Source organism: Prionailurus bengalensis, chromosome B1, assembly GCF_016509475.1.
Source record: "Prionailurus bengalensis isolate Pbe53 chromosome B1, Fcat_Pben_1.1_paternal_pri, whole genome shotgun sequence".
Lineage (NCBI taxonomy): Eukaryota > Metazoa > Chordata > Mammalia > Carnivora > Felidae > Prionailurus > Prionailurus bengalensis.
Window position 1 is genome coordinate 195,349,778 of NC_057344.1, and position 13,778 is coordinate 195,363,555.

At 38.1% G+C, this 13,778-nt stretch overlaps 1 protein-coding gene across 11 annotated transcripts in view; it reads right to left on the minus strand.

Annotated features, from left to right (window-relative positions):
* Nucleotides 1-13,778, minus strand: part of CPEB2 (cytoplasmic polyadenylation element binding protein 2) — a 72,576-nt gene that overhangs the window by 3,244 nt on the left and 55,554 nt on the right. For 6 of the 11 annotated variants that reach the window (XM_043572952.1, XM_043572950.1, XM_043572944.1 and 3 more), the window contains 4 exons: nt 9,478-9,596; nt 9,052-9,166; nt 6,270-6,451; nt 1-798 (listed from right to left, as the gene is read on the minus strand). The exon at nt 1-798 is cut by the window's left edge and continues 3,244 nt beyond it. In XM_043572952.1, the coding sequence (XP_043428887.1) occupies nt 571-798; nt 6,270-6,451; nt 9,052-9,166; nt 9,478-9,596 (644 nt within the window). In that variant the 3' untranslated portion in view covers nt 1-570. Of the gene's footprint in view, nt 799-6,269; nt 6,452-9,051; nt 9,167-9,477; nt 9,597-10,737; nt 10,795-13,778 lie in introns of all 11 variants that reach the window. The other 5 variants (XM_043572947.1, XM_043572946.1, XM_043572942.1 and 2 more) reach the window with 1 other exon arrangement.

The following is a 13,778-nucleotide window of genomic DNA, read 5'->3' on the forward strand; positions in this document are numbered from 1 at the left end:
AAATGTTTAAAAATAGCTAATAAATCAGATTATCTTGAGGTATTATTTCTTGCAAGTCAAAATGGAGAGCAAAAAAACCAACCCTAATTTTTAGTTTATGTATACACTGAAAATAGCAACAATAAAAATAAGCATTTGTAGCAGACATATTCCATCTCCACTATTATTTTGCTACCTTTGGTAAATTACTGGGGCAGATCTTGAAGTTAAAAACCCACGTTTAGAAATAAGTGCACGCTTCACCCACTATATAGCAGCAGACTGTTTGCCCCTACGCAAAACATTCTCATATCTAATTTTAACTTTACATATAAAAATAACTTGGAGAAAATACAAAAAAACATTTTATTTTAACATGAAAATATCACAAAAATTAGTAAGCCTGAGATGTAGGGTTTTGGTGAAAAACAAGAGGCTTGTAGTGTTTTGGCTGCTGATAAAGATGCATGTACTGGTAGCTGGGGGGAAAGCAGAAGAATGCACTTATTTCTTCCGCGTGTCGCGTCTTCAGACACAGTAAGCCACATGCACCCTTTCTTTCCGTGTCACACGGAGGCCGGTGTGCTAGTCTCAGTTCCAGCGGAAGTGGATCTGACGTGGGCGATCAGCACCTTCCTTTACCAATGGCTTATGGAACTCACGTCCTGCGCGAGAGTGGATATTTGCCCAACAAAACTCACAGTAATACTGCAGGCAAGTGACATTGGCACAGAAAAAGGGAGCAAATTTTCCACCGCAGCGCGCGCCCTGGCATTCATCACACATCTGGTCATCTAGCACATATGGCTTCACCTCCACCTGGAACGAGAGGGCAAAAGAGGTCTCACGAAGGCTGCTTCAGAAACCGCTGTAGCGAATTTAAAATGTTCAGTGTTCTCAAGAAACGGGACCCGCATTTAACCTCGAGGAAGTAGGCAGCTTCCCAGGGAAAGAGCTTTCCCATGTAGTAGGTAAGTACAAAGCGCAACAAAACCAACAACAGTGAGGTCACTCTGTTCTTGCACTAATCATCTTTTTACAAGACGTTTCATGTTCATAAATGACCACGTGATTAAATGAGCACTTGGTTTTAGTTTGGGTAACTTTATTTTATTTTGATGTTTTCTTCAGAGGACTATAAACTGAGTGGTGTTTACTATGTTTTTCAAAGACAGCTAATCCTCTAAATCTAACATTCTATCCTCACCTTTGGTGAAGTGCCATCTTTAAAAGCGTGTTAATATTTTGGGGGGGGCGGTGACTGTGAGAAAGAGAAGGGCATGGAGACGAGTGGTTTTCGCACCTTCCCCTTCATTCCGATACCACCCGAGAGGCGGCCCAACCCCACGGCCGCCGGGCAGCGCAGCACTTCCGTCTGTACCCTGCTGGTGCCTCCTTGGCACACACACAGACCAGAACTGTGGATAATCTCGTTACGGGCGTGTCTAGACGTCAGTGAGTTTCTAAGATATAAAATCAAAGGCCCACTGAGAAGGCCTGACTCAGGAGAAGACCTCAGACTCTACTCAGCTCGGGGCGCTAAGTCTCTTAAAGCTCAGTTTCCAGGTCTGTCAAGTGAGAATACTAGCACCTGCTTCACAGAGTTGTGAGGACTAGATTATGCAGGTAAAAAAGCATTCAGGACAGAGCCTGGCACACAGCAGACTCTGTAAGCCAGTGCTGCCTGCTGTAATAACCTTCCCAGTGGAGGGCTACCAGCTTCGTCTGGACGGTGCCCGGCAGCCTCAGACCTCAGCCTTTCCTGGGGACGGGAGAGGAAAACTGAGTGTTTAAGTGGCTTGGTTAGAGGTAAAGCAGTGCTTGCCCAAGGTATAAAATAACAACCCAACAATTTCTATTCTGAACGTATGAATACTTGCATGTATGCAGAAAATGAATATGTAAGGATATTTTCTTTTATTTATTTAAAACAATTTTTTTAATGTTTATTAATTTTTGAGTGAGAGACAGAGTGCAAGCAGGGGAGGGGCAAAGAGAGAGGGAGACACAGGATCGGAAGCAGGTTCCAGGCTCTGAGCTGTCATTACAGAGCCGGACGTGAGGCTCGAACTCATGAACTGGCTTATGACCTGAGCCAAAGTCAGACACTTAACCAACTGAGCCACCGAGGCGCCCCTAGTATCTTCTTTTTAAAAAAATGTTTGAGATAGGGAGTGTGCGCGCGCACACACACACGTGCGCGCGCACACACACACACACACACACACACACACACACACACACGTGTGAATGGGGGAGGGGCAGAGAAACAGAGAGAGAATCCCAAGTGGGGTCTGTGTTGTCAGTGCAGAGTCCAATGTGGGGCTCAGTCCCATGAACTGAGATCATGACCTGAGCTGAACCAAGAGTCGGACGCTTAACCGACTGAGCCACCCAGATACCCCTATAAGGGTATTTTCTGAAGCATTATTTGTAACAACAGCAACAACAAACAGGAAAAAAATCTAAAAGTTGATGACAAGAACTGTAAAACAAACATCTGAAAGAAAGGTAATGGAATTAAGTTGTTTATATTTGCATTTCATGGACTAGGGCTGGATAAACATTTTATGTACATTGAACATTTTGCTTTTCTGCACTGTCTGTATCTTTTGCATATCTTCCTGCTGGAGGGTTTTTTTTTTTTTTTAAATAATTACTCATTGCCAGTTAAAGATTTTAAACCTTTTTTTCCATTGGCCTTTGGTTTTTAAAAAGATCTTTGACACTAATTTAAAAATTTTTATGCTCAATCTTTATGTTTCAACTTTTTTCCTTTATGAATTCTATCTTGATTGCCAGGCTGCCATTTTTGATTCATTATCATCATTATAATATTTTTATGTGTATACAGTTATAACACTATTCTTATATAATATTATAACTATAATTAAATTATCAAAGAATATCTCAAAGTAGCAAGAGACTTACTGGATTTCATTTTACTAGATGATAAACAAAATGGGCACAGGGAAAGCATCTGCTCACTTCTTAGTTCCCAGGACCTAGCAGAATCTCTAGCACAAAGTAGAAACTATATTTGAGTAAATGTGGTACACTTATGTGTGCTAAGTTTCTCTCTCATGATTTTATCTCTTGCTTTTACCATAAGATTTTAAGCTAATTAAAGACAGAGTATCTGTGTGGTTTACTTCATTTCCATAATACCTCATAAAATGCCTGGTGCTCAGGAGTTACTTAATGTAAAACTGCTGAATAAAATATGAAAATGCAATGATTTCAGTTATTTATGTTTTAAAATTCTAGATATTATTTCATGAAGCCGATCTACTCACTTTCAAAATCACAGACTTCAAAAATAGAAAATTTGATTTCAAATTTATGATTTTGGAGTATAATCAAACCTTATTTTTGACTAATAATCTCTAAAAATTAATCTCTTGCATATGTGAGGAATCTGAGTTTCATCAGTTCTGTACCTATTTTTATTTTCTATTATGATGCTTTTCCTTATTTTACTTCAGAAGAACCTATCTGTAATACTTTATCATAACTAATGAAATAATATTTAGTTATCCAACTTGAGGCGTAACACAACTCCCTTCAGTAAGTACCAGAAGGCACAGTGAATGATATTACTCATGGAGTAACATACAAAAATTATAATGAATTACACCTTTGTGGTGACTGTGTTTCCTAGCAATTGAGGAGATAGGCATTAAACCCCAATGTGCTCCTGAGCCAAAAAAGTAGCCTGAATAAACTATTTTATTTTCTGAATAAACAATTTTAATCTTCTCCAAATCTTTGGGTTATCAGTTATAAATGTAAAATTAATCTGTTTTTATGGTTTCATAACTATATTCATAGTAGAGACATGAAAGGCATAAAGGTTAATGGTTTAATATATTTTTTTTTATAAATAATACAGGTGCCTTACAGAATTCTTAAGGCTCAAATTCTTTTTTTTTTTTTTTTAAGATTTAATTTTTTAAGTACTGTCTACACCCAATGTTGAGTTCTCACAGCCTGAGATTAAGAGTCGCATACTCTACTTACTGAGTCAGCCACGCACCCCTCAAATTATTTCAAAAAGAATTCAAAATATACCTTAGTAACACATACCTTAAAAAATAAACATTTCATCCTTTTTAAGATGGCATGTATGTTTTCAGTTGCTCTTTAAGAATCAATACTCTTCCCCAAATAATTGATCCTTCACTATCATTTTGGAAACAAAGAAAGATGAGGTTTGACCCTCCACCAATTTTCCCTGTGCTTCTGCATGTTAAATAACTACAATCACATACAATGTAAGTAACTTCCTCAGTCAATAGGCTCACTTCTCCGCAAAAGTCAAGTTTAGACTAGATAGGTGGTCTCAAGCACCGATGCACACTGGAATCACTTGGGAGCTTTATAAATTCCTGCTGCCCCCACCAATTACAACAGAATTGGGGTGGAGGGAGGACCCAGATGTCAAGATTTTTTCTGAATTCCCAGGGGACTTTAACGTGCAGCTGAGGGTGAAAACCACTGGGTTAGAGGGACTCCAGTTCAACCAATTTTTGTGCATGTTGGAATTAAAACAGAGACCCTCCACTTATTTATTTTTTTGCAACATTTTAAGTAACAGTGCAAAAAAACAAACCAAACCGAAAACCTCTGCATGTATGAACTGAAACTATCCTGTCCTTTTTTTTTCCTAAATGGTAATTTAGAAATTGGTAATTGGTAATTAAATTGATGACTACCTTTAGAGTCCATGGTCTAGTCAATCCATATTCCTTAACCAGCTCCCCTGCCTCCAAAATAGTCTTTTTATATACAGACAGCTTTGGAGAAGAAACTTCAAGAAACTGTTACACTGGGATAATAAATATGCACTCAAGTTATATCTACCACTTTGGACATAAAAGTTAATTTATCTCATATTCTTAGTATACCTCATCTGTACTACAAAGCAACCATGATTGTTTAGGAATACCGCTTAGCTATATACAGGAACTATGAATAGATTTTAGTATGAAACAGATTTGTAAGTGAACAATTGAGTTTCAGTCACTCCTTTCCCCTATTTTGGATGGTAATCAGTGCTATCACTTAGCAATTATTCAATGGGCTGGCTGTTAGTTAACATTCATAGGACCTCCTAAAAAGTTCTTATTATGATGATCTAAACAATGCTATTAAAGGGTGAATGTTTTAAAGTTTAGGAGAAGCTTTTTAAAGTTTATTTATTTATTTTGAGAGAGAGAGAGAGAGAGAGGGAGAGAGAGAGAGAGAGAGAGAGAGAGAGAGAGAGAATCCCAAGCAGGCCCTGCACTGTCAGCAAAGAACTCGACATGCGGCTAGAACCAATGAATCATGAAATCAAGACCTGAGGTGAAATCAGGAGTCAGACGCTTATTAGGACTGAGACACCTGGGCGCCCCTGGGATAATTATTTTGTAGGTTTAGTTTATTTATAGTTTTATTATTGTGTATATTAAGGGAAATACACAGAGTGTATTTTTATTTTAAATTTTATGATAAATAAAAAATAAAAACACTTAAATAACACTCAATGCCAAACTCTAAGTGCTCCTGCATCTGTGAACTCACTTAATCCTCAAAATAACTGTGAAAGAGACACGATGATACCAATAGTGCTTTCTATCTGATAAGTGAGGGAAAGAAGGCACACTGAGGGTTAATTTCTTGAGGATTACAGAGCACATGGTAGAAACCGGAACCCGGGCAGTCTGGCTTCAGGGTACAAGCTCTTAAAACAAGCTCTGCCTCCATGGTAAGAAGGATATTAAGACTTCACTGGTGGATAAAAAACAAAAAACAAAAACAACAACAAAACTTGACATGCTTTTACAATGACATTTATATTTTGAATATTGTATCTAAAGTTCAAAGTATGTTCAATAATTTTACATTTCAGGGATATATTAAAAAAATTTTTTTTAATGTTTATTTTTGAGAGAGAGAGAGAGAGAGAGAGAGAGACAGAGACAGAGAGAAAAAGAGAGAGACAGAGCATGACCAGGGAAGGGGCAAAGAGAGGGAGGGAGACAGAATCCGAAGCAGGCTCCAGGGTGTAAGCACGGAGCCTGATGCAGGCTCAAACCCCTGAACTGTGAGATCATGACCTGAGCCGAAGTCAGACGCTTAACTGACTGAGCCACCCAGCCACTGCAGGGATATTTTGATATAATACTCTTTTAACTCTAAGAGTTAAAAAAAAAAAAAAAAGTATAAAAAAATGAAGTGTTTGAATTATATTACTGACTCAGCACATTAGAGGATGTTGTCAAATGATTTCCCAATAGGTAACTTACGCGTTTATCAATATCCCCATGCTGAAGTTGAACGAACCGAGCACTGATGGCAGCAATATAGCTCTGCTGATTGGAGAAAGCAACTCGACCAGCACCTTTTGGGTATTTTAGCTCAGGATCTGTATCGATTCCTGCATAACAAACTCCACCATACAGCCGGTCCATGATCATAGCAAGTTCCACTTGAAAAGAAAAAGAAGTTCCCATCAAAGGTGAGACAACCCAGTAAATCAAAAATATTTAAGTCTTTCTTAAAAAGGAAAAGTCAACAGGATAGTTTCATGCTGTTTTCTAAATCCAATCCTTTCACCTGCATATTGGACCCAACCTGCTATTAATACAGAGTCACCTGGCAATTCTCTTCTCTCCTTAGTGTATCACCAGTTTTTCATCTATACTGGCTTATTCCCCATCTTAAAAAAAAAAAAAAAAAAAAAAATCTCTTAACTCTATTTTTCTCCCTCTCAGTGACTGCTTAATTTCTATGTTCCCCTTTATAGCCAAATTACTAATTTTTTTTTCTTATACTACCCAATCCCTGTCTTCCCATTCCTCGTTCAACCCTTTATAGCTTGACTTTCACCCTATGACTCCATTTTAATTTCTCATGCCATTGCCGAATACAATGGTCAATCAGCAGCACTGAACCTAGTTAATCTCTTCCTTTTCCTTGAAATACTTTCTCCATCTGGCTTCCAAGACACATTATTCCACTAATTTTCCTATGACCTCACTGTAATTCCTTCTTAGTCTTTCTTGCTGGTTCTTCCTCCACTCCTTGACTTTTCAATGTCAGAGTACCCTAAGTTCCAGTGTGTGGGTTTCTCTCTACACTTGTGGCTTTGGTGGCTTCATCCCATGTCATGGCTTTAAATGCCATCTACTTGTTTCCAGCTCCTAAATTCCTGTCTCCAGCCCAGGCCCCTTCTCTGGACTCCAAACTCATCTATGCAATGAAGGACATTGCATATTGACATTTAACAGAACTTATCACATAGTATGTTCAAAACGGCACTCCTAATACTCCATCGTCCCATTAAATCTGCTCTAATGAGGTTTTGCTGACTCAGTTGGTAACTAATATGAAAGATGAAGCTGCCAAGAGCCTTGGTTTCATCATATTTTCTTTTTCCCCCCACTGTACATGCAATCCTATGAACCTGATTTTCAAGACATATCTAAAATCCAATCTCCTCACCTCCATTCCTAACATCCTGTTCCAAGCTATTATTATTTTTCCTCTGGATTGTGGCAATAGCCTTATCTCTTTGCTTTTGATTTACAGTCAAAACAGCAGCAGGGCCCCTCAAAATTTATTTTCGAAACAGTAGCAAGAGGGATTCTTTTAAAGAAGATACCAGATACAAATGGCTGAACTGAAATTTCTACTTAGCTCTACAGGGTACCAGAAACTTGCCTTCAAAACCAAGACCACAATCTTCCTTCTTAGGGTCCTTTATCTCACTATCTATGTAGTAGCTGAAGACTGAAAGCTGAAAGTCAGTCTTTGTGTTTACCTCACAAATGAACAGGAACATGCATTCATTCTGCTCTCTCACCACTGCCACCTCCAATCCAAGCTCCCATTATCTGTCTCCTGTCCCGCAAAGATAGGCTGCTAACATGGTCTACCTGTATCTACTCCCAACTCAGCTGCCCCCTAAATGTGTCGCTAGCTACACTTATCTAAAACTCTTCACTGTTTTCCCTTGGCTTTGAGGGTAAATGCCTAATCAGCTTATTAAACTTATATGACCTGACTCTCATTCACATTTTCAATGCCTTTTTGTGCCTTTCCCCTCCCTCCTTATACCCCTAGTCACCCACTCTGGCCTTCTTTCAGTTCCTCCAACACATTCTGCTTCCCTCCACTAACAATCTTTGAATATGCTGTTCCCTTTGTGTGAAACACAGTTCTCAAAACCCTTCTGCCACCCCAACTCTTCTCCTTCTGTTCTTGTAGGTCAGCTAAAATTCAAGTGTGTCTTAAAGATCAGATGGCACCACATTCCTGGGCTATATGCTCTTTTATTCTCTGTGGTCTTTCTTTGTTTTTTTTTTTTTTTTTTTTTTTTTTTGCAAAAGCAAAGAGCCTTTATTCGAGCTAGCTCGAGCTCAATCCCCTACCTGCACTGGCGCAGCGGTGAGATACCAGGGAAAGAGCTCTGTGGTCTTTCTTTGTAGCAGTTATGTTCTAGAAGTATTTACATGTATGAATGGTTCTTCTAACATGCATCTCCTATACTAGAAGAGGATGTTTTCCAGTGGTGGAAGGCACTAACACACTCACAAGCACACGGAATCACAGAACATGCTTGCACAGTGGGTATTTAGGTCCATAAATTATGTTCCTATATGGCATCATCTGGTAAATGGTTCCTGGTTATTGATGAGCAGAAATTTATTACTTATCAAAGCACTATTTAAAAAAAATCCCGTATTTCTTCTTCAGATATCTGAATCAACCCACATAAAACAAACACAGCCCAAATCCTTCTATCTTAGAGAATTATACTTAAGAAGTCAGAAGTATTTGGATTCTGCTCATAGAGTCTGCTTGGAGTTAACTATTATAATATTGATAGATGAATGTCCACTTCTCCAGTGACTCGATGGTTTCAAGAATGCTTCTCAGGATTCTGTAGTGAACAACTACTGGAACATGAGGAATCTGCCCCTGCCCACCCAATAGGGACAGGCGCACAACAGCTCCCAGATGTTTACTGAATATTTAATTTTTTTTTTTTTTTAAAGAAGCCACATTTGTTAACATTCTACTTACCAGCCCTTAATGGCCTAGGAACACCTCCAACAAAAATTGTTTTTCGAGGATCCAAAGGCTGAGAACCATCCATCACAAAATCACTGTCACTTAAATTCCAAGGGCGGATCTGAACCTATGAAGAAAATTACATTACTGCAATGGGTCTTATTCCCTTGATAGCTTATGCTGCTTTGTACCAATTAACAGTGGTCCTTTCAGTTTTCAAAACTTTGGATAGTTGGATTTCAAAACAAATTATTTTTTTAACCTAGATACTGAAAATTATCCAAATTTTTAAAAACTGAACTCTTAATATGGCAGTTTAACTTTCTTTTTAATTTCTTTTTTTCTTTTTTAATTTTTTCTATCACTAACAATGGTCTCAGAACAGTTTTTGGTAAAAACTTGCATTTGTAGCCTAAAGTTCAAGTAGTATTTACTTACTGGTTTGTCCTTGATGGTGGGGCTGGAAACACAGAGATAGAGTTTTCCATCCTCTTCAATACAAGCATCAATTAGTGCCTGAACTGAGCTCTCTTCTTGAAAGAGGAGGAATGCATAGCCTGTAATAACCATTAAAAATAAGGCAATTATGTGAAGGTAAGTTATTTCACCCCAAACTTCAGTACTGTTTAGAAAATACATGCTATTAGAAAAGAAAAAAGTTAACTGTCAAACAGAACTAGAATCATTACACTTTCCAAAGGAGAACATGATTATCATCCTATGGAATACACACAAAACAGATACTCATTAATTAGCTATCTTCTATAGAGTATGTGCTATTCAATATTGTGCTAAGAGCTTTACATAAATTATGTCATAGGATTCTCATAACAAGTCTAAATTACTTGCCCAAAGTCAGTCACATAAGCAAGTAGCTGGTGGAGTAATTTTAAACCCGGGACAGCCCCTAAGATCTCCCATGATACTGTCTTCTTAAAGAACTTGGCAAGGTTGGGGGGCCTGGGTGGCTCAGTCACTTAAGTGTCCAACATTGGCTCAGGTCATGATCTCACAGTTCGTGGGTTCAAGGCCCAAGTCAGTCTCTGTGCCGACAGCTCAGAGCCTGGCGCCTGCTTTGGATTTTGTGTCTCCCTCTCTCTCTGCCCATCCCCCACTTATGATCGGTCTCTCTCTCAAAAATAAATAAAACATTAAAAAATTAAAAAAGAAAAGAACTTGGCAAGATTAACACACTAACGTTAGAAGCTGAAGATTCCTATAAATGCCCTCAGGGTAAGACATGTTCTGGCGCATACTTGGGACTAGAGCATACTTGGAAAGGCCCAAGAATTTCCATGAGGAGGAGAAAAGTCCACAGCAAGACAACTTCAAAATGATACTAAGAAAACTACCTTAAGGAGGTTGGAATGAAACGGGTTCCTTCAGCGTGGGTTAGAACTTTCAAATCAAGCCTCAAGTTGGATAAGCAGCGGAACACTCCTTTCACATAGTCTGGAGACTATGTTTGGACTTTGGATCCAAGCTCTTGCTTAGTTTCTGTACCTTTGGGAAATATGCCCTTCCTCCTCTCTTTGTGATAACCAGTGGTCAATCTTTAAGCAGAATAGACTTCATTATAAAAAGAAGGTACCAAAGTTTACACTGCAAGTTCACCATTACACGATTATTCCTAGAAGCTGAGAACTAAATGACCAAAAAATACCCCTTTGTCTTGGCAAGATTTCTATGCAAACAAACCTGGAGAACTGTAATCTGGTTCCATTATGAAGAAGTCATCGAGCAGGCCATGCACATCTGTTCCATCATGCAATGAATGGTAAGTGTGAGGTCATGTTTTATGTTGAAATCTAAACACACAGCTTTATTGCTAACAATGGCTGTAATTGCCACAAAGGTCGATTGTGACACAAAAGTGCTTTATTTTAATAAAATTATAACACCTGATTGCATAAATAAAGCCATCAAACTAACCTACGCAAATAGAAACTTCCAAAGGTATGATTATACAAGATTAAAAAACACATCTTAGACCTTTTCAGTTGCTAGAAATAATTTAAATATGCCTAAAAAAATAAAAAATGCATACTGGTGAAGGCTTTAATTTTGATACAAGCTAAGGATTTGAGAGTTATAACTTCTGTAATAACTGATAGGTTATACGACCAATTTACTAAAATCATATTTTAAATTTAGTATTTTTAATGTTAAGATTTGTGATACTAACTTTTGATACTAATATTTTCATTTTACTTGGTTTTAAAGTAATACTTTATATTCAGTGTTCTTAATATTGCTTAATTATTTGTGTGATTATTAGGGACGAAACGTTTTGTATCACAAAACTAATTAGGCAGCGTGGCAGGTAAATTATGATCTAGCTAAGGCAAGCCATTTAGTATTAAAATACTCTTACCAAACACATACTATACAGCGAATTGATACCCACATAGGGTGAGCCTCATTCACTGTAAAGAAAACACATGTACATGTGTGGCTTGGTATCCAAGGGCTCATGGCACTGCCTTAATCACAAGGCAGCTTCACTAACTGGATGCTTTCATACCAGTGTTTTCCAAACCACGGAAAATGAATTACAACAATGACCACACTGCTTGAGAGAACAAGGCTTGGGAACACTGGCCTTTGGCAATGACAATTAACTATAGTTGTACCAAAAAAAACTATGATTTGCCAGTGCTACTTTTGTGAGTTTTGTGTTGTTTGCTTTCCAGTTTCAGAAAATAAACTAACCATCACCACAAAAACCACAATGACAATGACAACAAGAGCAACAAAGACAGCAACCATTGTGTTTGATTAAATTTGTGCCAACGCATCTTTCCAGGCTTCGAGTCCACCATCCTATTATATGAAAAAAACTCAGGCAAAAAATGGACACCTGTCTCCACACAAACCAATTCTCCTTCCTTTCTAAAACTATATTTCAATTCTTTCCTGGAACTCTGTTCAACTTCTTGATGTCTATCTAAATTGCACAGTACCCTTTAGATTTTGTTCAAAACTTCTCAGTGAGGTCTTAACTACCTATTTCAGGTCAAAGGAATCTCTCTATTCTATGGTATTTATTGTTATTTATATCATTTGTTAGTCAATTATCATTCTGTGAATTACCAAGAATAGAAAGATGAGTAAAGGCATAGTCCTATAGACTAAGGCAAGAACTGGATATTAATAAAATTGTCACAGATTTGTAGAATTATAAAGATCTAACATTGCAGTTGTGACCAGTGCTATGAAAGGGCTGAACAGTGCTAGGAGAACCTAAAACGGAGGATGTGAACCGTTAGGTCGGTCCTGAAAGTTTCCTGTGAGCAACAAATATTTAAACTGAAATAAGCAGGGGATATGTAGATAAAGACCCATGAGAAGAACCTTCGGGGAGAGACAACACCATATGTAAGGGCCCTGAGGTAGGAAAGAACAAGACCAGTTTTTGGAACCAGAAGGCAGCCAGAAGCAACAGCAGTAGAAGAAACCAGAGAGATAGGGAGGCTGGGCAGGGCAAATGCATTTTTGCCTTTATTCTAACAATAAAAGAAACCACTGAAGGGTTTTAAGTAGAGGGTCAGGGGAATAGCACTATCAGGTGAATTTTCAGAGAGATTACTCTAGCTGTACTGTGGGAGAAAAACTGGAGACAGCCAGAGGTATGGACAGACTAGTCACATTCCTGAAGTAGGCCACCGTAGTGGTAACTTGAGCAGGAACATCAGAAACTAACTGGCATTTTTACTGAACACTCAATAAGGTTTATAAAAGGACAAGGGAGTAAAACAATGGACAACAATAGATTAAAACTCAGCTAACAAATGAACGTCTACATCTATATAGAGCGAATTTTCTCTCTAAACCAAGTATCAGGGCCTCCAAGTCCAGTAAACTCCACAATTGGGTGAAACTTTAGGGTTACATGGAAAAAGGTACATAGCTTTAATCAGATTTTTATAGAGGCCTGGGACTCAGAATCCTGCTCAAAAGATACTCTTGATTCCTTAAGATCTTAAGGTGTAAAACAAGAATCACATGAATGAATGATTTCATTTCTCTAAAAATCTACATGAACTAGTAATGGAGGTTCTAGAATTCTCAATGACAAAAAGTGGAGATGGCCCATATAATTCATTCAGAAATCTTTAACTAGTTTTTGTATGCCAGTAACTGTTCTTTCTCAGACCCAAAATCAGACCATTTAGCAGGTTTACTGGAGTCTCTTTCCAGGCTTGAAAATTCATTCAGTCATGAGTGAGTGTTTTTTTTCCTTCTAAATTATATTTCAACGATGTTCAAAGAAAAATCTCAGTTTCTCAACCTCCCCCTTTCATTTTATTCACTTCAGAGAATCTGCCATCAACAACCTGACTGTATTCATGTTAAATTCTCTCCCCTCACCTCCCTGCTCATCATGGGCAGGGAGATACTTCCTCTCTCCCCTGACAGTGGCTTTGCTTCGCTCATGAATGATAGTGTAATTTGTGACTCTTGTGCTATGCTGACAGGTCGCAGTAGTATCCTAGCAGTAAGTCACTAACACAACTAGGTATTCTCTTCATATAATGGGGTTTTTGGACCAGACACTTTCTCCTCTTGTTAAATTCACCCACAGAGTTAAAGTATCGCTCTGTTGTTATCTGCTATTATTTGGAACACCTGAGTAAATGTTGCAATATTTATACTACTCATGTGTTTATACACATTTTTTCTCACTTCACACAGATCTCAATTTCACTGTGTAGAGGGACACTTTTTTATATGTCTGT